The 24,598-nt window shown below is 40.5% G+C and overlaps 1 protein-coding gene across 3 annotated transcripts in view; it reads left to right on the top strand.

The window, feature by feature from the left end:
- The window catches only part of Ankrd12 (ankyrin repeat domain 12), an 89,859-nt gene that overhangs the window by 15,151 nt on the left and 50,110 nt on the right, over positions 1–24,598 (top strand). For 2 of the 3 annotated variants that reach the window (XM_027397771.2, XM_035441172.1), the window contains exons 2-7: positions 2,712–2,847; positions 5,593–5,740; positions 8,557–8,625; positions 12,836–12,982; positions 16,237–16,437; positions 20,563–20,705. In XM_027397771.2, coding sequence (XP_027253572.1) covers positions 2,761–2,847; positions 5,593–5,740; positions 8,557–8,625; positions 12,836–12,982; positions 16,237–16,437; positions 20,563–20,705 — 795 coding nt within the window. In that variant the 5' untranslated portion in view covers positions 2,712–2,760. The remainder of the gene's footprint in view (positions 1–2,711; positions 2,848–5,592; positions 5,741–8,556; positions 8,626–12,835; positions 12,983–16,236; positions 16,438–20,562; positions 20,706–24,598) is intronic. The other variant, XM_027397772.2, reaches the window with a different exon arrangement.

Genomic DNA, 24,598 nt, shown 5'->3' with positions numbered 1-24,598 from the left:
CACATTTCTTAGAAGGGACAAAACAGAAAGGCTGCCTTTAAGCCATTCTGCTAGAATGTCTCTTGACTGGGGATTGAAACCAAGTTTTTTCTGCCCTGAAATTTGAGGCACAATTGACCTTCTCCCCTTTACAAAATAACTAAGAAACGAACCATTGTATTTTGTGTAACTATTGCTAAGTTTGGATTGGGTCTTTCATTTTACTGGTTATTAGATTTTTTTAAAATTTAAAAATCTTATTGTGTGTGTGTGTGTATAATGGTGTGTGCATGTCACACAGTGCACATGTAGAGGTCAGAGAATAACTTTTGGGAGTTGGTTCTTTCTACCTGTGGGTTAGGCTTAGTCGCAATCGTGCTCGCCTGCTGCCTTAATTGGCGGCCCTGCATTCTTGTTCAACCTCAGTATTGCCTTCTATTGAGTTATTTGTATATTTGAACTACTCCATTATAATTTTAGAGTGCTTTTTATATCTCCTTGTATAGTTTGGTGATTACTCTAGGGATTATGATTTACGTTAAATCTGTAACTATGTTATTTTTCATTATGTCTTTGCTAATTTTTCCTAAGTAAAGGTCTTTTAAGATGATATGTAAACTTCTCTGACACACATCCCATCTAATATAACAGTTATGCCCTGAAATTGTTTTTTAAAAAATACTCATAACTGGTTGGTGGTGGCGTACGCCTTTAATCCCAGCACTCAGGAGGCAGAGGCAGGCGGATCTCTGTGAGTTTGAGGTCAGCCTGGTCTACAGAGGGAGTTCCAGGACAGCCAGGGCTATTACATAGAGAAACCCTGTCTCAAAAAAAAAAACAGAAAAAATAGCAACAACAAAACCTCATGACACTCTTTTATGTCATTAATAACTTGCCTTGATTTCATCCACAAAAGAGATAATGTTTTGTCTTAATAGTCTCACTAGGTTGATGTCTGTTATTAAGCAGCTTAGTTTTGATTTGAATCCACAATTTTCTATTTTTCTGTGATTGTGACTCTAACTCCCTAGCATTACTCATGGCCAGCGCTGAAGAAAGCACTTCATTTTGTGTTACTGCTTCTGTTTAACTGGCTGCTCTAGGCAGTTGAATGGCCCAAGATACACTCTGCTTTTTATGTGTGAGGCCAAAGCAACCAAGGGAAGTTTATTTCCATTTCTGTAAAAAGGAAAGGTTTGAATTGTGACGAGTTTTGTAGTTGGATTTTTGTTGTTGTTTTGGTTTGATATCGTTGAGTTGGCTTTAGCTACAACCTGCATCCCTAACCAGTTGTTATTGACATTAAAAAAAATTGTGCCTTCGTGCGTGCATTCGTGTGTGTGTGTGTGTGTGTGTGTGTGTGTGTGTGTGTGTGTGTGTGTGCGCGCGCGCGCTCGTGCATGCGTGCACATAGAGGCCAGAGGGCAACTTATAAAAGTAGTTTTCTCCACCATTTGAGTTCCAGGTTTTGAGTTCACGATACCAGGTTTACCTGCTGAGCCATCTAACCAGCCCCACTGACAGTATTTCTTGTTATTTTGTATGCTTTTAATTTCTGTTTTTATAGTTTATATGATGGTTACTCTAGTGATTGTAATTTACATTGGACCAGGCACTAACTATATTTTAGTTGGGTTCTATACAGATCCATTTACTATGCTTTTGTTAGTTCAGTTCATTTAAGGTATTATTACCCTTTTCAAAACCAAATGAATTTTCAAGCACCAACAGGACAGCTTGGAGTGTGTGGCAGACTTGGCTAATGCTACCAAAGTGTCTGAATTTAGTAGTTCACACAAGCATCAAAATGGCAGGTTTCCTAAGACTTGCGATTCTCACTGAAAGTTTATTGCATAAAGCAGCTGAAAGTAAGCCTGTCAGTCACTGTATTTCTCAATGTTGTGTAATGCCTTTCTTGGCCAGGAACCTTAATCCAGCCCACTGCTATGCAGTGAAACTTTCCCATGACAGTGTAAATATATACCTACACTGAATAATATAACAGCTACTGTAATTTTGTCTGCTTTTTATTCATTTGAAGAGCTACATGTGGCTATTAGACCATCAGCTAACAAAAGCAGGTTTAGACTCAGCTTCCTCATTTATATGTGAAACTTCCTTAGAAATTTTCTGCATCTCTCAACTCCAAGTTGTCATAAGTATAAGCTTCTGAGAAGGTCCTTGTTGGTCACAGATTAGGAGAGAGAAGGTTGAAGGACAGTGGTGTATAAAGTGATTGTTAGAGCCAGCATAAGTATATGAGCAAGTAGTTTGCTAAAGGTACAAGGTGACTGAGTGTTCAGCGAAGGAAAGATTTTATGCAGGTAGAGCATAATATAGGGAACTAGGTGTACATTTCTGATGACACCTGTCATGGTTTGCTTGAATCTGAGGAGAAACCTGTTTGAAGCTCCCACCTGGATCCACATTGGAACAAGAACCCTTTGCCACTGCTCTCCACAGCTGTTGTTTGTGGACGTCTAGAAAGCAGGAGAAGTAATTGAGAGGCAGCAGAACTTAAGTCATTCTCCTTCCTTCTTTGGACAAGCTGAAAAGACGTCAGCAAGAGAACTTTAATCAAATTCAAATTGATACATGAAAATATAGGCTATCTTTTCTGGAAAAAATTACAGATACAAAAAACTAAGTAGTATGGACTGTGGCACATAAACATTAAGTAGATTGCATTGTAAGCACATACAAATAACACACTGCATATCTGTTGTTTACAGATCCAGGATGAGAAGACATAGAAGCAGCAGCTAGCTGAACAGCTGTAAAATGCCCAGATCTGGGTTCCCAAAACCAGTTCAGAGTGAAAATTCTGACAGTGACAGCAATATGGTAGAGAGGCCATACGGAAGAAAGGTACTCTTCGGAATCTGGGTAAAAGACTCCCAATTTAGTATTTTTAGTAATTACTCAGGAAATGTCACGTGGGTATCAAACGTGTGGGTTTGTGAGCATGTGAGTACAGGTGCCCTCTGAGTCCAGGAGTGGCAGCCCAGTCTCCCGGAGCTGAAGGTGCTGCCAGCTGAGCAGTGTGGGTGCTCGGAACCAAACCCAGGTCCTCTGCAGCAGTAGTGCCTGCTCTTAACCACGAGGCCACCTTTCCAACCCTAGAGTTTCTCTAGTAAGGAGCCATCTTTACACTGTGTCGGGGTAAATCATGTTTTGTTAATTTTTAAGAACAGGTTTAAATTTTTTAATTTATATAAATGTATGCCACAAGTGTGTGGGTACCCTTGGAGGCCAGAGAAGGGTGTCAGCCTGAAGCTGCATTGGCAGGCACTTAAAGCTGTCACATGTCAGGGTAGAAATGAAGTTGGGTCCTCTGGAAGAGTAGTAGTACAGGCTCATTACTGTGGAGTCATCTTTCAAGCCCCAGGGGTTATTTTCTGATGACATTGAATTTGATTTGACAGTTGTCAAATTTTTATATTTCCTCATACTATAATTTTCTGTTGGGGCTTTTTAAATATCAGATTTATTTATTTTAGACCTGTAAAATGGTTGGATAGCTGGGTGTTGGTGGCGCACGCCTTTAATCCCAGCACTCAGGAGGCAGAGGCAGGTGGATCTCTGTGAGTTTGAGGCTGGCCTGGTCTACAGAGCGAGTGCCAGCGTAGGCTCCAAAGCTACACAGAGAAACCCTGTCTCGAAAAAACAAAAAACACAAAAAACAAAAAAAAGGAAGGAAGGAAAAAAAAAAGGTTGGATAGATCCTGATTTTATTTTTATGTTTTTGTATTGTTTGTATAAAATAGGCAATACCTGTTCCTTGAGTTTTCTTGTTTAAATTCTTGTAAAATCATGGAAGGGAGCCATTCTTTTCTTCTGTTGCTGTTACCGTTTGTCGTCACAGCATATAGGTATGGAGGTCAGAGGACAACGTGTGGGGTCCGTTCTGTTCTTCCACCATGTGTGTCCCAGGAATCACAGTTAGGTCTCCAGCCTCAGTCACAAGCACATTTACTGTTGAAGAATCTGGTCAGCCCATATGTGCCTTTGTAAACAAATCTTTGACCATAGATTTATTGTCTTGTGTGGTCAAGATGTATTCCAGCTTTCTTTTCCTTTTCATTACCCCCTTTTCTATTTTGGTCCCTCCCTCCCTCCTTTCCTCCCTCCCTCCCTCCTTCCGTCTCTGTCTCTCTTTCTCTCTCTCCTTTGTTTTTTTGAGACAGGATCTCTATGTAGCACTGGCTCTCTTAAAACATTATGTAGACCAGGCTGGCCTGGAACTCAGAAATCTACCTGCCAAGTACCAGGATTAAAGGCATATGCCACTATACTTGGTTTCATTGCCCAGTTTTTAGTGATGCATATTTTCTAGAAAATTATGCATTATTCTAGGCTTTAAGGTTTTTATTGATATAAATTAGAAATAATAGTCTTTTGTAATTTTGTTATTCTCTTGGCTTACATTTCAGCTCAGTTCTAATGATTAACATTTTCTTTTCTCTCTTTGTCTCTGGTTCTTCTCCCCCCCTCCTCTCCCCTCCCCTCTCCTCTCTTCCCCACTCCCTTCCTTCCCCTCTCTTCTTTACATGTTTATTCATTGTAACATATCTATATTGCTTTGTTATATTCAAGATATTTTAGTGTTGCTTAAATTTTCTATTGCAATGAAATATCTTGGGAAAATGTTATAATTAATTCAGGTGTGGTGGCTCACACCTATCATCTTAGTTCTTGGGAAGCTGCAGTAGGAGAGTTACTGTAATTTTGAGGCCAGCCTTCCCTATATAGCGAGATCTTGTTTGAAAAAAGTAGTGGGTTGAGGGATGTCTTAATTCAGGTCACTATTGATGTCATGAAACATCATGACTAAAGGTGGCTTGGGAGGAAAGGGGGCATAGTTGTATATAACAGTTCATCAAAAACTACTGAGGGCTGGAGCCTGGAGGCAGGAGCTGATGCAGAGCCCATGGAGGAGGGCTGCTTAATGCTTGCTCCTCATGGCTTTCCCAGCCTGCTTTCTTGTAGAGCCCAGGACCAGCAGCCCAGGGATGGCACCACCCACAATGGGCTGGGCTCTCCTCTACCAGTCACTCATTAAGAAAATGCCCTACAGCTGCATCTTATGGCGGCATTTTCTCCCTTGAAGCTCCCTCCTTTTAGATGACTCTAGCTTTTGTTAAGTTAACATAAAACTAGTCAGCACAAGGGAGATTTAATTGTTGAAGTTCTGTATTAAGTCATTAAATACATTAACCCATTAAATAAATGGGTTATAATATGTTTTCATGTTTTAAAAATTCCTTAACAGAGGATTTAAAAAGTATATAGTCAGTGTGTGTGTGTGTGTGTGTGTGTGTGTGTGTGTGTGTATGCGCGCGCGCGCGCGTGCGTGCGCGCGCACTCCTGCTTGCACAAGCCACTATGTGCAGTGCCTGTGGAGGTCAGAAGAGGACATTGGGTCCCTGGAAACTGGAGACTCAGACTTCTGTGAGCTGGGAACTGAACCCTGGTGCTCCGTAAGAGCAACAAGTGCTCTTGATTTCCGAGCCATCCGTCCAGCCCAAATAATAGAGAATTCAATTTAAAGTTCCATGTGATTTACCTAATATTGTTATAATTTTATTTATCTTTGACTTTTTTAAAAAATAGAGTAAAGACAAGATTGCATCTTACAGCAAAACTTCAAAAATTGACCGAGGTGATATAGGCAAGGAAATGAAAGAGAAACCGTCCATGAAACGAAAACTGCCTTTTACCATCAGCCCATCAAGAAACGAGGAGCGAGACTCAGACACAGGTAGAATAATTTGTTTCTTGATAAACTAACTCAGCATATTCTTAACTGATTTCTTTTTGCTTTTCTGTGTACCATTCCTCTTGACATTTTTGGTTCATAGAAAAATACTAAGTATTTCAGATTTATCATGGGGGCAGAAGTATATCCAAACTATGGTTTCTAATAGATTAAAAAAAAAAAAAAACAAATTTCTATATCCCTTACTTTGAATGTTTACTATAAATCTTTTAACATGTTCAGAAGTTAGTTTTGGGGGTTCATTTCACTAATGAAATTGTCCAGTAAGACAAACATTAAGATTTTGTATATATGAGAAAAAGGTGTTGGACACAGCAAAGAAGTTAGGTATTCTTGATTCACAAATGAATTAAAATATGTAGTGTCTCCTAAATGAGGCTAATGGCTTTATTCATAGTTCTTTCATGATATCAGGGCCACCAGATGGGCATAAGGCTACCGAGCTTTTGACCTAGATTCAGTCCCAGGGATCTATACAGTAGAAGGAGAGAGCTGACTCTCCAAAAGTTGTCCTTCAACCCCCACATATGTGGCATGGGACTCAGGGTGGGTGTCCTAGTGTTCTGTTTCTGTGAAGAGACACCATGACCACAGCAACTCTTATAAAGAAAGCATTTAATTGGAGCTTTGGAAGTTTAGTCCAAGCATGGAAGTGCACAGGCAAACAGAGTGTCGGAGAAGTAGCTAAAAGTTCTACATCTGGACCCTCAGGTAGCAGGAAGACAGAGACTCTGGGCCAGTCACGGGCTTCTTATCACCTCAGAGCCCACCCCAAGTTTCACACCTCCTCATCTTTTCATACAGTGCCACTCCCTGGTGACCACATCTATGAACTTGTGAGGCCATTTTCATTCAAACCACCACAGGGACCACAGGGCATGAGTGCTTGAGCATGCTTGTGTTTGTGTGCTTACCCACTTGTGTGTGCAACTGTGTGTTTGTGTGAGAACCCTCATGTGTGTGCAAATGTACATTTATGTTTGCACACGCAAGCTCGCTCGAGTGTTCACACACACTAACATGCACATGAGTACAAGTGCTTGTGGAGGCACAGGATGGTCCCAAAGTTGTAGAGGGTATTAAATTTTGTGAATGAAGCTGTCTCTGTCTGCCAGCCTTAGAAATTCATCTTTCAAGACAATGTGGAGAGATAACATGTCTTACAGGATGAGTGTGCGTGTGTGTGTGTGAGTGTGCGTGTGTATGGGAGTATATGCATATGAGTGAGTGTATCTATGTGACGGTGTGTGTGTGATGAAAACAACTATTTTGGGAGAAGAAAGGAAGAACAAAGGATAAGGGAGAAGATGAGCCATCACTTTCATCTTTAGAACATAAATTTAAAGACAGGCACATGTTTGGGCATTGGTGGCGCACGCCTTTAATCCCAGCACTCGGGAGGCAGAGGCAGGCGGATCTCTGTGAGTTTGAGGCCAGCCTGGTCTCCAGAGCGAGTGCCAGGATAGGCTCCAAAGCTACACAGAGAAACCCCGTCTCAAAAAACAAACAAACAAATAAACAAACAAAAGACAGGCACATGTTTCTGTGACTTAGAAGTGATAGAGGGGAGATGATAGGGTCATGGAGAACAAATAAAGGGGGAGGGGCAGGAAGGGCCAGTAGACAGTGGGAGGGTGGATATGAGCAAGACATGGCATTGCTTGGGAGGCAGAGGCAGAGGCAGAGGCAGGTGGGTCTCTCAGTTAAGAGGGCAGCCTGGTCTAGATAGTAAGTTCCAGGCCATCAGGGGCTACATGGTGTTGCCTTGTCTCAAAAATTATTAAATGCATAATGAAGCCAGATAGTCTATGGAGCCTTTTAAAGCTCTGCTCATTTTATGTGACATGTCAGATAATGTTTATGTAATTCCTATAGTTGTTCGGTTGAATGTGTTTAGTTTTGAAATATGCATGCTCATCGGAAGTCCTGACACTGAGTCAGCTCCTCAACTTGCTTTGCATTTGGTTAAAAGTTATTTTATTAATGAGCCCCTTTTCTTGAATGAACCTCTCATTACTAAACTTAAAGGTTTAACTTTTCCATATATTGTATTTTGTGATCAACTGTTCTCTAATTTTTTTCCTCAACACTTGATCTGTCATACTTAGCTAAAGTCACTAACCCTGTGGATAATAATGACTCTGGAAAGGAGCATAGGTGTCAGTACACCGAGGCTGCGACTATAGTATAATAACTTGTGAGTTACATGGCTTATTATTTAAAAGTAAAAGCTGCTCTAGTTGTATCATCAGAGTTATAAATTGTTACGCAGAAATCTGTACTCTTAACCTAGATTATAAGCTGATGGTTTTGGATGGTCAACGAGGTAGTAACTCCTGGCTCTGGGAATGAGTACACTCTGTGGTCTGGAACGATACTGAAGTCCTAGATATTCTTTTGTCTTTGGAGTAATTTTGGCCTTCATAAAAAATGAGTTTGATTCAACTCACTCAAAGACAAATTCTAAACAGAAAATCAGTGGTGAGAACATTGTCTCATATTGGCAGAGTTTAAAAAAATAACATCAAGAGAGCTATGCTTAAATAAGCAATGTAATGATGTTATTGATTACATTTCTGAACTTTAAGGTACTCTACCTAGGAAGCTGAAATGTTACATGTTGGACACTGCATTTTAAATGTCCTTTGTTCTTCCAGAATACTATTGTTGAGATTAAGCCAGTGATACATCATTGCCTAATTAACTGCTGGTGATCTTTTTAAAACGTTGCTATGTTGAATTCTGCATTTCCTTTCGTATGCTTTTTTTCTTTTCTCCTGTCTCTTTTCATTCTATAGATTCAGACCCAGGACATACAAGTGAAAATTGGGGGGAGAGACTTATCTCTTCTTACAGGACATACTCAGGTAATTAGATTATCAGAGGTTCCTCTTCAGCCAGTGGTTTTGTCGTGTTTATTTGAGTAGTGTACTATAAGTAACTATTTTCAAACCAGTTTATAGATGTCTTTGCTAAATTAAATGAGTTAAATGAATCCAGCAAAATTTTCAGCTTCAGACCCCTTCCTAAAAGAGGGCATCCATGCTCCTTGGTCTGCTTTGTTGTAAATCCTTCCCAAGTGTACTAGTTTTGATAGACGGTGTTATCATACTTGTTTAGTCATGTGATTTCTTCTTTAAAACAGATATTTAAAAATATTACTCATTGAATTCTGCAGTGTTTATTGATTTTTGCTTCACAGGTAGAATTTAACCATAAGTGTATTAAAATATGGGGTCACCTAGACAAATCCCTTACCATTAACTGTGTTAGAACTTCTCTCATTAGTTGGAGCTCCAGTTGTTTGGGATCCATAATTACTCTAAATAAAGAATATAGGAGAAACTCCCTTATTTTAAAATAAAGAATAGGGCTGGAGAGATGTCTGAGAGGTTAAGAGCACTAGCTGCTCTTCCAAAGGTCCTGAGTTCAATTCCCAGCAACTATATGATGGCTCACAACCATCTATAATGAGATCTGGTTCCCTCTTCTGGCCTGCAGGCATTCATGCAGGCAGAACACTGTATACATAGTAGTAAATAAATAAATCTTTTTTAAAAAAATAAAGAATAGAACCTAGTTGTTTGTTTTTGAGAGAAGGTCTCACTGTGTAGCTCTGGCTAGCCTAGTACTCTTTGTAGACCAGGCTGGACTCAAACTCACAGAGATCTGCCTGCTTCCGCCTACCAAGTGCTGGGATTATAAAGTGCTCCAGCATGCCCGGCAAGACTAGTTGTTTTGGTTGATCTTTTCTTTCTTCTTAAAAGTCGACTGGCGTGACTAAAATGAAAATCTTGTGTAGTCCCTGATTTTTAGTGTATGATACTTAGCTATAGAAATTGAATATTAACTTTCTGTTTCTATAATGTGCATCTTACTTATCTTATAATTTTGGGGGCCTGTCTGGAGACGCTAAAGAACTAATTTCATCCTTAAAGTTACGCTGCAATCATTGGGTTGATAAGTTCCTGGTGACAGGGTTTCCTGTGTTTAAAGTTTTGGCACGTTAGAACAAATGAGTATGTGTTTTAGTTACCGAGAACTGGAGTGCTCGGCTGAGATCCAGCTCCTTGGCTGAGCTATTACACAGCAAGTGTGAAATTCCTGAATTGGAGGGGCTGGAGAGATGGCTCAGAGGTAAAGAGCACTGACTGACTGCTCTTCCGAGGACCCGGGTTCAATTCCCAGCACACCCCCATGACAGTTCACAACTGTCTGTAACTCCAAGGTCTGACACCCTCACACAGACATACATGCAGGCAAAACACCAATGCAAACAAAATAAAAATTAATTTAAAAAAATCCTGGATTGGTCTCCACAAACAAGCAAAAAGCCCTGAGAGCTGTCTAGCTCCTTTCAGACAGACAGTTAGCATCCTTTTCTAGTTTTTGACCAGTCAAATGAGGGATTCACAGGATAGATCCCGTATAGTCTTATTGATGGTTTCAAATTTTACAAATAGGTAGATACATTGTTGCAGGTTTTAGACCCAAGTGCTCAGTAGATGAAGTCAAAAAGGTTGCAATTTGGAGATTGGTTAAACCAGACCATATAGTATAGTCCTGTCTCCAAAACAAAAAAGCCACACACAAAAAAATTGAAAATAAAGAATAAATTTTAAATAAAAACTTTGAAATATTATAGTTTAATACTTAGCAATTAAAAAAAAATGTAATTGTCTCAATTTAGCTATTTATACCAGCCATTATTCAGTTCACTTTCTTTTCCTAGTTCATGTAAAATGTAAATTCAGGAAAAATGATTATGATAATTTAGAGTATTGAATGCAACTGTAAAATATTTGTTAAAATATTTGGAATACATCTGACTTGTCTTTTTCTGAAGTAATTACATATTTGATCATTTGGCAATATGTCTTTTCTGTAACCCAGGTATATACACTTTAGAATGTCATCTCTGTGTGTGTGGTTGGGGAGAGGCAAGGTCTCACTATGTAGCTCTGGCTGATCTAGAACTCTGTAGACATGGCTGACCTTTAACTCAGAGACATCTACCTGTCTCTGCCTCCCTAGTGCTGGGATTAAAAGTGTGCATCACCACGTACAGTGTGGTGGTTTTTTAAATTATATTAAAATGCCTAGTTTTTCAAGTAGTATAAGCAAAGCAGCCAGGTGTGGTAATCCACACCTGTGATCCTAGCACTCCGGAGGCTAAGGTGTGTGGTCACAGGTTTGAGGTCAGCCTAAACTACAAAGCAAGAACCTGTCTCAGAAACCACAGGAGGTAGGCACTGGCCGGGCTCTATTCTTGTGCCAGGTTCTACTTCTTTCCTTAGATGGATTCTCAACTTTCTACTAAATGTTCATATCTTACATATTTTGATTCTAGGAGAGAAAGTGACTATATTTAAAATTGTTGTCAGATGAAAAGCCATTGAGAGCAGCAGTAGTTGTTCCTCCCTAAACGTTAGAAAACAAAGAGAATTATTAAGACGAAGAATCTTTATTTCAGGGGGAAAGTGCTCTCCAAAGATGTCTTTAGGGCTTTATAATAGCTTTAGTGATGGCTTAGATGCTGTGCTAGCTTAGATTTATGTGAAATCAGTTCATTACTGATGATCGTGCAGGAATGATGGAAATGAAAGATAGACATATTAACAAGGGTGATTTTTTTTTTTTAAATAAATCTTGAAATATTTGGTTTTGTTTGGAAAAATCAGTCATTCAACCTGTGGGCATGTTAGGGATTCATAGAATGATTTGAATCATTTGTGAGCAACAAAGCAACAAAGTTTAAAGTATTATGACCTTATTTTTTCTAGACCATTAATTACAATACCAGTTTTTTCTGATTAACTGGAGAGGGCACACTGGACCAATTATTAACTTGTGACTATTGATAATATTAGATTTTAATTGATTTCTTAAAACTTGCTAGGTTTACAACTATTTAACTTTTGCTAATTTCAATTTTTTTTTGCAACTCCTTGTTTTGGGGGACCTCTAAACCTGAATTTTAAATTCCAGAAATAAATCAGGCATTTGACTCACTTGTACCTGGTGCCTGAATTAATTCAGGTGAATTTCTAAAAGAAAAAGACATCTGTATCTTGCATCTGTACCATCCAGTGCAGCCTGAGCCCCTTACATATAACTGGGCATACTTGCTGCATGGCTGGAGGGTCTTCTGAACTGCTACAGTTGACCTTTGTGGTTGGTTGGATCTCTTTGAGAAGGACTTTGGAAATTTCTGGATCTTTGCAGGATAGGTATTAACTCCTAGCCACACAGAATCTTTAGTTTGTTCATGTTTAGCTTTGATTGGTGTCATTCCATGTTCAGTTTTCCAGTCACTGCAGTGAAATGATTTGGTGGCTTTTCTTCAATGATTGTTTTGTGTGTTGAGACAAGTCTTAAATGCTTAGCCTCTTGCAAGAATGTACAAGTCCTTGCTAGAATTAGAGTGACAGTTGTAAGGCTCATTGGTATGTAGGCTTAGCAGCAGTACTAGACACTGTGTGAAAGAGAAGTTTCAAAGATGGAATACGCTTGGCTTTTTGTCCACAGAGTCAACTGATCACAGATAAAAATACTTAGGGAAAAAAACCCTAAGAATGTTTTTTCTTGTCATTATTCCCTAAATAATCCAGCAGTATAACAACTTTTTCATAGCTTTATATAATATTCCGTACTATAAGTAATTTAGACATAATTCAGAGCATATGGGAGGAGTCACATGGGTTATATACAAATCCTGGACCATTTTATCTGAGAGACTTGAGCACTTGCATGTTTTATTACCCATAGGAAGTCCTGGAAACAATCCTAGAGATATCAAGGGACAACTCTAATAAGGATTATTTGAAGTGTTGTTAAAGATATTATACTTTAATAGAACAAATGTCAAAATTAAAATGTTCCCAGTAGCAAAATTTCCTAACAATACAATCAAGAATATATTTTTCTAGAGCTTTCAGAAAAATCTTACTTACATAAGTCTAGTGGGCTCCACTAGTGTACACACATCGTCTGTATGCATGCATAGCATCTGCCGAAGAAGTTGTCTTGAGGACTTACATTCTTTTCTGATTCTCACACATTTATTCCTCATTACAGAGAAAGAAGGTCCAGAAAAGAAGAAAACAAAAAAAGAAGCTGGAAGTAAGAAATCCACCCCAGTTAGCATCCTTTTTGGTTACCCACTCTCTGAACGGAAGCAGATGGCACTTGTAATGCAGATGACAGCAAGGGACAACAGTCCAGGTGATTGACATCTACAGTCATTGAGTTAATGTCTTCTTAGTTGGCCTAGAGTCAGGGTAGCCTTCTTTTTACTAATTTGAGTTTTTATCCATCTTGAATTTAATCAGCATTATTCATAACATCAGCTTTTAATTTTCTCATTGTTTGCATGACACTTTATTATTTATTGTATTCTTCAGTGGATTGCAAGATCTATAAGAGGAGTCCTTTATATACGTACTGGGCATTAATTAAATAGTTGTTAAATGAAACAAGTGATTGAAATTGAATAACCAGCTTGAAACATTTTTAAGTGGGATCCTATGTTTTTGAAGAACACTTGTGTTAAGATTTAAATTTTTTAGAAAATTATTTTTTAAAAGATTTGTTTATTTTATGTTCATTGGTGTTTTGCCTGCATGTATGTCTATGTCAAGATGTCAGATTGGAGCTACAGACAGTTGTGAGCTGCCATGTGGGTGCTGGGAATTGAACCCAGGTCTTCTGGAATAGCAGCCATCTCTCCAGCCCAGAAAATTATTTATTTTCTATGAATGTGTGCATGCCTTAGTATATGTGTATGCCAGAGCGTTTGTGTGCACCGCATGCGAGAGCCTCTGGGGGTTAGAAGAGGGTATCAGGCCAGGTAGTGGTGATGCACACCTACAGAGTGAGTTCCAGGATGGCCAGGGCTTCAAAAACAAAATGAGCGAGGGAGGGAGGGAGGGAGGGAGGGAGGGAGGGAGGGAGGGAGGGAGGGAAAAAGAGAGAGAGTATGCCAGATCCTTTTGAGTTACAGACTGTTGGGAGCTGCAAGTGTGTGCTGGGATCTGAACCCAGGTCCTATGCAGGAGCAGCGAGTGCTCTAACCACTGAACCATCTCTCCAGCACTCGTTTATAAAAATAGAACCTGCTGTTTTATTTGCTCTTTTGGGTTTTTTGTTTGTTTTGGTTTATCAAGATAGAGTTTCTCTATATTGCTTTGGAGGCTGGAACTCGCTCTGTAGACCGGGGCAGCTTGGAACTCAGAGAGATCCACCTGCCTCTGTCTCCCGAGTGCTAGGATTAAAGGCGTGCACCACTAATGCCCAGCTAGAACCTGCTGTTTTGATTACTTCCATTGTTTTTTTTTTAACCTTTGTCTCTCCTATTGGAGGCCTTGTACTCTGTAACGTAGGTGTTTGAGCGTTTATTCATCTATGGTGTACATGTGTGCACACGCCTGTGTACATGTGGTCACAGGACAGCTTGTGGAATTGCTTGTCACGTAGAGGCTGGGGTTGACCTCAGGTTGTTAGAGTTGGGTTGACCTCAGGTTGTTAGAGTTGCTGTTGAGCACTTTCATCCCTGAGACACTGCATTGTTCACCATTGAGTGTCTGTCATGAGCCTGGTAAAGACTTGTTAAAGCCCTAAAGTTTTCTTCACATCCTCAGTGCCTGTCCCCACCATAGCCAGCCCATCACTGGGTGTCTCATTCCATACTCGGGCTTTCTGGGCATCAACACACCATCAGTTTTGTCTTGTCTTGTCTTTGCTGTGTATGCCAAGTGAGGCAGCCAACTGCTAAGCTGGGTCCTCAGGCTTGTTTTTAACCTTTAGTTTGAGACAGGATCTTGACAAATTGTCCATGCTGACCTTGAACACTATAGCCAAGCCAGACCTTTGACTGGCAATTCTCCTGCCTCAATCAGTCTTGTGGTTAGAGTTTAAGGCTGACAGCTTCATCCAGTGATGGGTCCTTTAGTTTATGAGAAAGTCAAATAGTTCATTTCCTTAAACATTTTGAATTCCAATGTGTACCCGAAGTCTTTTAAGTATTTGAGAGTGATGGTGCTGAGTAAGGTAAGGTTCTTACTCGTAATGAGTCAATGATTTAGAATAACTAAATGAAGAAGCTGTGGGGGAGATGCTTTACTTGAAGTCCCAAAAGTGAACCTTTGCTTTTTCTGTCTCGGGAAGGGTCTGATGCTTTAGATAGAGCTCAGGCTGTGCTGTCTCCCAAGACTGATGAGGAAAACTACATTCTGTAATAGACTTTGTTCCCCCTTAGAGCAAGTGTTGAAGTACTTGTATGTTTTCAAAAGTGATTGCTTAAGAACCCATCTTTTTTACCTAGTGGTTCTGAAATTGGTGGGGTTAGGGTAGAAGGCTTTTTTTTTTTTTTTTTTTTTGGTTTTTCGAGACAGGGTTGCTCTGTGGCTTTGGAGGCTGTCCTGGAACTAGCTCTTGTAGACCAGGCTGGTCTCGAACTCACAGAGATCCACCTGCCTCTGCCTCCTGAGTGCTGGGATTAAAGGCGTGCGCCACCAACGCCCGGCTTTTGAGATTGTTCTTTAATTACATTTCTCCTTACCCGTCCTCCCTCCAAACCCTCCCATATACACCCCTACCTGCTGTTCTTCAGCGTCATGGGCTCTTTCTTCAGCAGTTAGTACATATCACTTGCACGCGCCGGTGTGTATGTGTGTGTGCGCGCATGTGCGCTCGCGCTCTGAAATATACCCATTGAGTCTATATAATGTAACTTGTATATATGGCTGACTATGTGGCAGTGGACAGCCAGTTGGTATGCGCTTTGCCTGGGGAAGGCCCCCTCTCCTGCTCCTAGCTTGACTCAGTTGCCTGTGGTTCTTTGTATAGGGTTGATCTGATAGGGTCTTCAGATCTTCATCCAGTTGGGCATGTTCATTGGTGTCCTTGCTCAGCTCACAGTTCGGTGGTCATGCTGGTGAGACTTTATGGGTGTAGCATCTGATGTTACCAGGAAACACAGTCTCACAGCAAAGTCCCTGACTCTCTGACTCTTAGAATCATTCTGCCCTCTTCCTCAGTGTTCCCTGAACCTTAGGAGTGGAAGAGTTTTGTAGGTGTGTCCATTGGGACTGCAGTTCCCAACTCTGCATTTTGATTGGTTGTGGTTTCCTGTAGTGTTTTCCTTGATAAGAGTTAGAAACTATACTTAATCTGGAATGTAAGGACAAATGTTTATAGATTGTTATTAGGGGTTATGTTGGCTTACTAAATAAGTGGTTGTAGATTCTTCCCCAGTAACCATGTTTTCACTAGTACTAATTAGTTAGCTAGATTTCCAGTACAAGGTATGACCTCCTTCTTGTTAAATGGGTCTTTCTTAAGTCCAGCTAGAGAGATGTTGGTTACTGCCAAGGTGTGTGTGAGCCGCTACTGCACTGGTAGAGTTACGGTGTCATGCTGGTGGTTGGTGTGATTCGTGGGTGATAGGGAACTTGTGTGAACTGTCTTCTTTCTTACAGATTCTACACCAAGTCATCCCTCACAAGCAACACCAGCCCAGAAGAAGACGCCCAGTTCTTCATCTCGACAAAAAGATAAAATTAATAAAAGAAATGAACGTGGTGAAACTCCTTTACACATGGCTGCTATTCGAGGAGATGTGAAACAAGTCAAAGAATTAATAAGTTTAGGGGCAAATGTGAACGTGAAAGACTTTGCAGGTGAGACCTTAGTAACGCTAATACCCAGGAGCCAAAGGCAGAACGTCTTGGCTATAATTTTAAAACTGTATTTTACTCAGAACTTGATGTATGTATAAAACCTTGATCTCTGCTACATTTCTACGTCAACAATTACTCAGATTTTTATGTATACAACATATATACTGTTGTGCCACTTGGACTCTGGTGTCCTGTTCATTTCACACATCTTTCTATATTACTGTGTAATTATATAAATTAGTTTTTATTTTAGGTATATTTGAGCATTTATAAGAATGTTTATTAACTTGAACACGAGGATCATAAGAGAGTAGTAATTATCTTTTTTTTTTTTCTCAAGACTGGGTTTCTCTGTTAGTTCAGCCTGTCCTGGAACTAGCTCTTGTAGATCAGGCTGGTCTCGAACTCACAGAGATCCGCCTGCCTCTGCCTCTACCTCCCAAGTGTTGGGATTAAGGGTGTACGCCACCAACACCCTGCTTATCTTTTCTTTTTTACAAGACATATTAACATTATCAGTGTGTTTGGGAAAGTAGGACACAATAGTGCCACAGCATGCACGTGGGAGCCAGAGGACAGCGTGGGGTCCACCCTCCCCTCTCCTTCCACCTCATGTGGGCGCCTCTGGTCTCCAGGCTTTCCCTGCTGAAGCCTCTTGCCAGCTCTATTGCTTTTAATTACCCATGTAGCATAATTCTTCCACTCTTAAGAATGCAGACAGCCAGCCAGGCGTTGGTGGCGCACTCCTTTAATCCCAGCACTTGGGAGGCAGAGGCAGGTGGATCTCTGTGAGTTCGATACCAGCCTGGTCTACAAGAGCGAGTGCCAGGATAGGCTCCAAAGCCACAGAGAAACCCTGTCTCGAAAAAAAACAAAACAAAAAAAGAGCATGTGAAATAGAGAATCCTACTTAAGTGCACTTTTCTAGCTGCCAGTGGCTGCAGGCAGATGTGATTTCACATAGGATGCTCTTCTTGCCTTCCCGATACACCTTTCTCTTCCACAAAATTATTAACAATGTGGAAATTTTCATGATGAGACATAAAAATTAACATTCACATAATTGTACATAGAGCTTTTGTTTTTGTTTTCGTTTTTCAAGGCAGAGTTTTGTAACGATAACTCTTTCCGGCAGCCGCCCAGTCCCGCTGCCACATTAGGCCCCCAAATAACACACAGTCTACTCTTAGTTACAACAGTAACTAAGTTATCTTAGTAAGCCAATGGCGAGGATTTCTTATTTGCTAGCTGTGTCTTAAGTATCAACCATAACCATTAATCTATATATTTTATAAAGACTTATCTTATGGAGGACACCGGCCTTAGCATCCTATCTTCCTGGGATCACATGGTGACTCCCCCTCTCTACTACATTTCCCAGAATCCTCCTTGACTCCTAGCCCCACCTATCTTGCTTCCCTCTTGGCCATCAGTGCTTCATTTATCAACCAATAAGACAAACATATACACAGAAGGACTTCCCTCATCAGAGTTTCTCTGTGGCTTTGGAGCCTGTCCTAGAACTCCCTCTATAGACCAGATTGCCCTTGAACTCACAGAGATCCATCTGTCTCTGCCTCCCTAGTGTTGGGATTAAAGGTATGTGCCACCACTGTCTAGCTATATGTAGACTTTAAAAGAAACAACCTGAAATCATTCTTTCTGTATCTATAATTCTGTGTGGCAGGTGTGTGTATGTGTTTCATTTTTAATAGCTTCCTATTTTATAGTTAGCCTTTTGTTTTGTTTTGTTTTGTTTTGTTTGAGACACAGTTTCTCTATGTAGCCATGGCTGTTCTTGAATATGTTTTGTAGACCAGGATGGCCTCAAACTCACAGAGATACACTTACCTCTGCCTCCTGGGTTAAAGACATGTGCCTGGCTGTTCTTCAGCAGTACCATAGTGAACATTCTTTTAGAAATGTATTTGTACATAGTCATGAAGTATTTTAGTAAAATTGAAATTACTGTATTAAAGGAGATGCACATTATATATTATTTTAAATAATGCCAGCTTATCTACCAAAAGTTATGTATCCATCAGTTTATGTCTCCAAGTGTATATGAAAGCCAAGCAAAATGGTATACACCTGTCAATCCCAGCAGTTTGGGAGACCAAGGCAGGATTGCAAACATGAAGCTGGTCTCAGCTACATAGAGAGTTCAGACCCGCTCTCAACAACCAAAAAGTATATGAAGCAGTACTTTTCTTCATGTTTTCATTAGAATTGGATATTATCACACCCATAATTTCAACACTTTGGATGCAGAAGCAAAAGGGTCTCTATAGGAGAGGAGGTGGGGAGTGTGGGAGGGAAGGGGATAACAGGGCAAGAGACATTGATCTTTCTAGAGGAGTAATGCTTTTTATCTACCTAGAACATACTTTTATTGTTTGTCTGAAATTCCACATTTACAAATTTATTTTAAAACATAATCTGAGACATGTATAAAAATTGAGTAAGGGATAATATTGAAGCATTTCTTTTTTAATTAAAAACTAGCAGTAAGCCAGTTTCCTAGGCTGGGGACTTGTAAAAATAACTAATAGTTTATTCAGTCAGTTGATACTGTGTCCTGCCCAGGTACTTGTGACTCCAGGGCTCAGGAAGATCCTGAGATGACTGAAGACATAGTATGTTCTAGAAAAGCATAACAATAAAAGCAAATACAGAGCCGGGTGGAGAGGCAGTGGGGGCACAGGCTTTAATCCCATCACCCGGGAGGCAGAGGCAGAGGCAGAGGCAGGTGGATCTCTGAGTTCGAGGCCAGCCTGGTCTGCAGAGTGAATGCCAGGACAGCCAGGGCTACACAGAGAAACCCTGTGGGGGCAGGAGGAGGCCAGATAAAAGGACCACCACCTCAGAGAAAGGATTAAATACCTGTAGCAAGCTTCCTTATAGTAATATCTTTGGCCCACCAGCCTGCAAATAATAACCCAGAGACACGTTATTAATTATGAAAGTCTGGCCTTAGCTTAGGCCTTTTTCCAACTAGCTTTTATAACTGAACTAACCCATATTTTTTATAATCTAGCCATGTGTCTTGTTTACCTCTTCTTAGTGCAGCACTTGCTTCGAGTCTGCTGGCAAAATCACACCTAGGTTCCTCCTCCCAGTTTCTCCCCCCCCCCCCCCCGTCTTCTCTCCTGCCTAGCTGTTAGCCATGTAGCTCTTTATTAAACCTATCAGAAGGTGCCTTAGGCAGAGATACAACTTTACAGTATAAAGAAACATGCCATAACAAACATCCATCCTTGTTTATGAATATGAGGGAAGCTGGTAAGAATTACATGAAGTTGGGGACTGGAGAGATGGCTCAGAGGTTGAGAGCACTGACTGCTCTTCCAGAGGTCCTGAGTTCAGTTCCCAGCAACCACATGGTGGCTCACAGCCATCCGTAATGAGATCTGATGCCCTCTTCTGGTGTGCAGGCAGAACCACTGTATATATACTAAATAAATTAATCTTAAAAAAATACTTGAAAATTTAAAAACTATTATACTTGGGTGATAGGATTACAGTGTTGTTTGTGTTTTTTAATGTTTCTAATATTTCATTTGTGAATACTTTTAATTTGAAAACAGTGACAAATGTATTTTTTAAAAGCAATATTGTCTAGAAAAGATACCAACATAAGACCATATAAAACATAAAAATTTATATAAAACATACTGACTCTTAATCAAAGTTACTCATATTTTGCCTCTTTTTTCTATTTTTGAGAGAGAGAGAGAGAGAGAGAGAGAGAGAGAGAGAGAGAGGGTTTCTCTGTGTAGCTTTGGAGCTGGCATGCCTCTGTAGACCAGGCTGGCCTTGAACTCACATATATCTGCCTGCCTGTGACTTCTGAGTGCTGGGATTAAAAGCATGCACCACCAACGCCCAGCCATTTTTCTATAATTTTGATGATTATAAATTAAGCCAGATTAATACTGAATACAGTTAGCATTTTACCAAATAATTTAGTTCCATTGAAACTAATATTCCTTCGAGTGAACCTTCTTAAAATTGATGGTTTATTTTAGTTTCTTACTCATTCCCTTTTATTTCTGTATCATGTTTTATTTAGAATATGGAAAGCATATATCTTGAACTCTTGTTAAATTCCTATCCTCACTTTAGGTTGGACACCTTTACATGAAGCGTGCAATGTTGGATATTATGATGTTGCTAAAATACTTATAGCAGCGGGAGCAGATGTTAATACCCAAGGATTAGATGATGACACCCCCCTGCATGACTCTGCCAGCAGTGGCCACAGAGATGTGAGTATGGTGAAGAGGCCACTGGTGTGTGTGTACCCTGACAACCAGGGATGACTGAGCAGACCTTTTAGTTGCCTGACCTTGAATTTCAGTCATTGCTTCATCACTTTATCTGTATTTTGTTGTCTCTCCCCCCCATTTTCTGCCTTCTAATTTTATTTAATTTGATTTAGCACTATTTTTTCATAAAATAAACCGTGTTCAGCCAGGCGTGGCAGTGCACATTTTTAATCCACTTGAGGGCAGAGACTGGCAGATCTCTTGGAGTTTGCAATCATCCTGGTCTACATACTGAGAGACCAGCGAGTGAGTCTCAAAAGAACTAACTCCCTGAAAAGAAAAAATAGGTTATTTACTTAGTATCAACATTTTATTACAATGCTTTCATCTGTCAGATAGATGGAAGATGGTTGGGACACAAAGCAGAAGTTATGGTGCTCTGCTGCATATCTTTTTAAAAGTGTTTTTACAACTGACGAAAGTTGAAGTGAAAAGATGTGTTCACTTTTGCTTGATCAGATTACTGTGCTCCTAATTAAATAAATTAGGTCTCTCTTGTGAGCATCCATTTCCACATCTTAAAATTATATTACCTTTAAGCCGGGCGTTGGTGACGCACGCCTTTAATACAAGCACTCGGGAGGCAGAGGCAGGCAGATCTCTGTGAGTTTGAGATCAGCCTGGTCTACAAGAGCTAGCTCCAGGACAGCCTCCAAAAACACAGAGAAACCCTGTCTCGAAGAAAAAAAAATTATATTATCTTTAAAGAGAGGTTTCTTTTTTATTGTTATTATTTTTTAAAGCATTTTAGCCAGGCCATGGTAGCTCACGCCTTTAATCCCATCATTTGGGAGGCAGAGACAGGCTGATCTCTGTGAATTCAAGGCCAGCCTCATCTACAGAATGAGTTCCAGGATAGCCAGGGCTACACACACAGAAAAAGCCTGTCTCAACACCCCACCCTCACCCCCCTGAAAAGCTTTTAAAAAAATAGGTATGGGTATTTTGTGTCTGTTTGCATGTCTGTACACCATGTGTGTGCAGTGCCTGTGAGGGCCAGAAGAGGGTATTGCAGCCCTTGGAACTGAGTGTCAGATGGTTGTTAGCTGCCTTGTGGGTACTGACGTTCAATCCAGATTTTCTGCAAAAGTGGTTTTAACTGCTGAGTCATCTCTCCAGCCCTTAAAAGTGAAGCCAAGATAATACAGTGGAGAAAAGAAAGCATCTTCAACAAATGGTGCTGGCATAAGACTGGATGTCCACATGTAGAAGAATGCAAATAGATCCATGTCTGTCACCATGCACAAAACTCAAGTCCAAATGGATCAAAGACCTCAACATAAATCCAGTTACACTGAACCTCATAGAAGAGAAAGTGGGAAGTAGCCTTGAACACATGGGTGCAGGAAACCACTTCCTAAATGTAACACCAGGTCTACGGCCATACCACCCTGAACGTGCACAATCTCGTCTAAATGTAACACCAGTAGCACAGACACTGAGAGCAACAATGAATAAATGGGACCTCCTGAAACTGAGAAGCTTCTTTAAAGCAAAGGACACAGTCAGCAAGACAAAGCAGCAGCCCATAGAATGGGAAAAGATCTTCACCAACCCCACATCTGACAGAGCTGATCTCCAAATATATAAAGAACTCAAGAAACTAGACACCAACATACCAAATAATCCAATTAAAAATGGAGTACAGATCTAAACAGAATTCTCAACAGACAAAACTCAAATGGCCAAAATGACGTTTAAGGAAGTGCTCAACATCCTTAGCCATCAGGGAAATGCAAATCAAAACAACTCTGAGATACCATCTTACACTGGCAAAAATGGCCAAGATCAAAACCACTGATGACAGTTTGTGCTGGAGAGGATGTGGAGAAAGGGGAACACTCCTCCATTGCTGGTGGGAGTGCAAACTTGTACAGCCACTTTGGAAATCAGTATGGCAGTTTCTCAGAAAATTGGGAATCAGTCTACCACAAGACCTAGCAATACCACTCTTGGGTATATACCCAAAGGATGTACAATCATATCATAAGGACATTTGCTCAATTATGTTCATAGCAGCATTATTACTAATAGCCACAACCTGGAAACAACTTTGATGCTGATCAGCTGAAGAATGGATAAAGAAAATCTGGTACATTTACATCATGAGTATTACCAGAAAAACAGCAACAACAACAATGAAATCTTGAAATTTGCAGGCAAATGGATGGAAATATAAAAAACCATTCTGAGTGAGGTAACCCAGACCCAGAAAGACAAACATGGTATGTACTCACTCACAAATAGATATTAAACACAAAGCAAAGGACAACCAGGCTACAATCCACAACCCCATAGAAGCTGGGTCAAAGGAGGACCCTAAAAGGGACACACATGATGGGTCCCCGGAAGGGAAAATAGTTAAGATTTCCTGGTTAAACTGGGGGAGGTGGGGAGAAGGGAGTGGATGGGAGACGGGAACATGAAGGGTCAAGAGCACAATGGGGAAGCCACAGAGACAGCTGACCCAAGTTAGTGCGAGCTCACGGACTATGGACGACAGCTGGGGACCTGCATGGGACCCCACTAGACTCTGAATGTGGGTGACAGTTATGTGGCTTGATATGTTGAGGGGGCCCCGGCAGTGGGACCAGGATTTATCCCAAGTGCATGAACTGGCTTGTTGGAGCTCATTTTCCTTGGTGGGATACCTTGCTCAGCCTTGATGCAGGGGGAGGGCATTGGTCCTGCCTCAACTTGATATGCCCAGCATTGTTGACTCCCGAAAGGAAGCCTTACCTTACCCCTCTGAGAAGTGGGTGGGGGTGTGGAGGGGGTATTGGGAGAGCGGAACTGGGGTTGCTATGTAAAATGAAAAAAAATTTCTTTAAATAGAAAAATAGTAATAAAAATTATACCTTTTAAAAGGGACTATTATGAAGAAATAGAAGACACTGTATATGCAGGCAAACCTTAAAACTGAAAATGATACGGAAACATCAGGGTAGGACTCTAACAGTTCCTGTTAGAAGTATTGCTGTACTTCATATATACCAAAATAATCCACAGAAATGAAAAGTGCTGCTCATTATTTTCTGTAAGGTATTTTCCTATTTTTTTCATTAAAGACATTGTAATGTTGGCTGGTAAAATAGCTCAGTGGGTAGACACTTGCTACATAAGTGGAATTATACCTGTGACTAAGACATATTTCTATGACCCTAAGTTTCTAAATATGCTCATGGGTGCACAGTATTTCCAAAAGCTGACATTTGAGCACATATGCTTTACCAAATAATGTTTGCAATCTTTCTAGAAGGACTCTGCTGTGTGTAGTTCTAAATTCCTTATCCCACCCACCAATTCCAAAATAACCACTCTTAAGACTTATATTTACAATTGTTTAGCCGATGGCTCGATGGCTCAGGCTTCTTACATGCTAGCTGTACATATAAATGAACTCATTTCTAATATTCTGTATTTTACCACAATGGCTCATGGCTTTTAGCTCACATCTCACTTCCTTGGTGGCTACATGGCGTCTCCCTGACTGCCGCCTTTCTCTGCATCTTTGTTTGGATATTCTGCCTGGCTATATTCTTTTTTATTCATCAACCAATTAAAGCAATACATACTCGAAGCACACAGAAGGGCCTCCCCCATCAGCTATGCTTTGTTCAAGACTAAGAGTTTTGGAGTCTGTCCTGGAACTAGCTCTTGTAGACCAGGCTGGTCTCGAACTCACAGAGATCCGCCTGCCTCTGTCTCCCAAGTGCTGGGATTAAAGGCGTGCACCACCACTGCCCGGCTGTATACTTCATTTACATGCATGTGAACACTATGTGTGTGCAGAAACCTGCCAAGACAGACGAGGGTGTCCACATACAGGTAGT

Source organism: Cricetulus griseus, chromosome 2 (assembly GCF_003668045.3).
Source record: "Cricetulus griseus strain 17A/GY chromosome 2, alternate assembly CriGri-PICRH-1.0, whole genome shotgun sequence".
In the NCBI taxonomy this organism is placed as follows: domain Eukaryota; kingdom Metazoa; phylum Chordata; class Mammalia; order Rodentia; family Cricetidae; genus Cricetulus; species Cricetulus griseus.
This window is presented reverse-complemented; position numbering and strand designations above follow the sequence as displayed.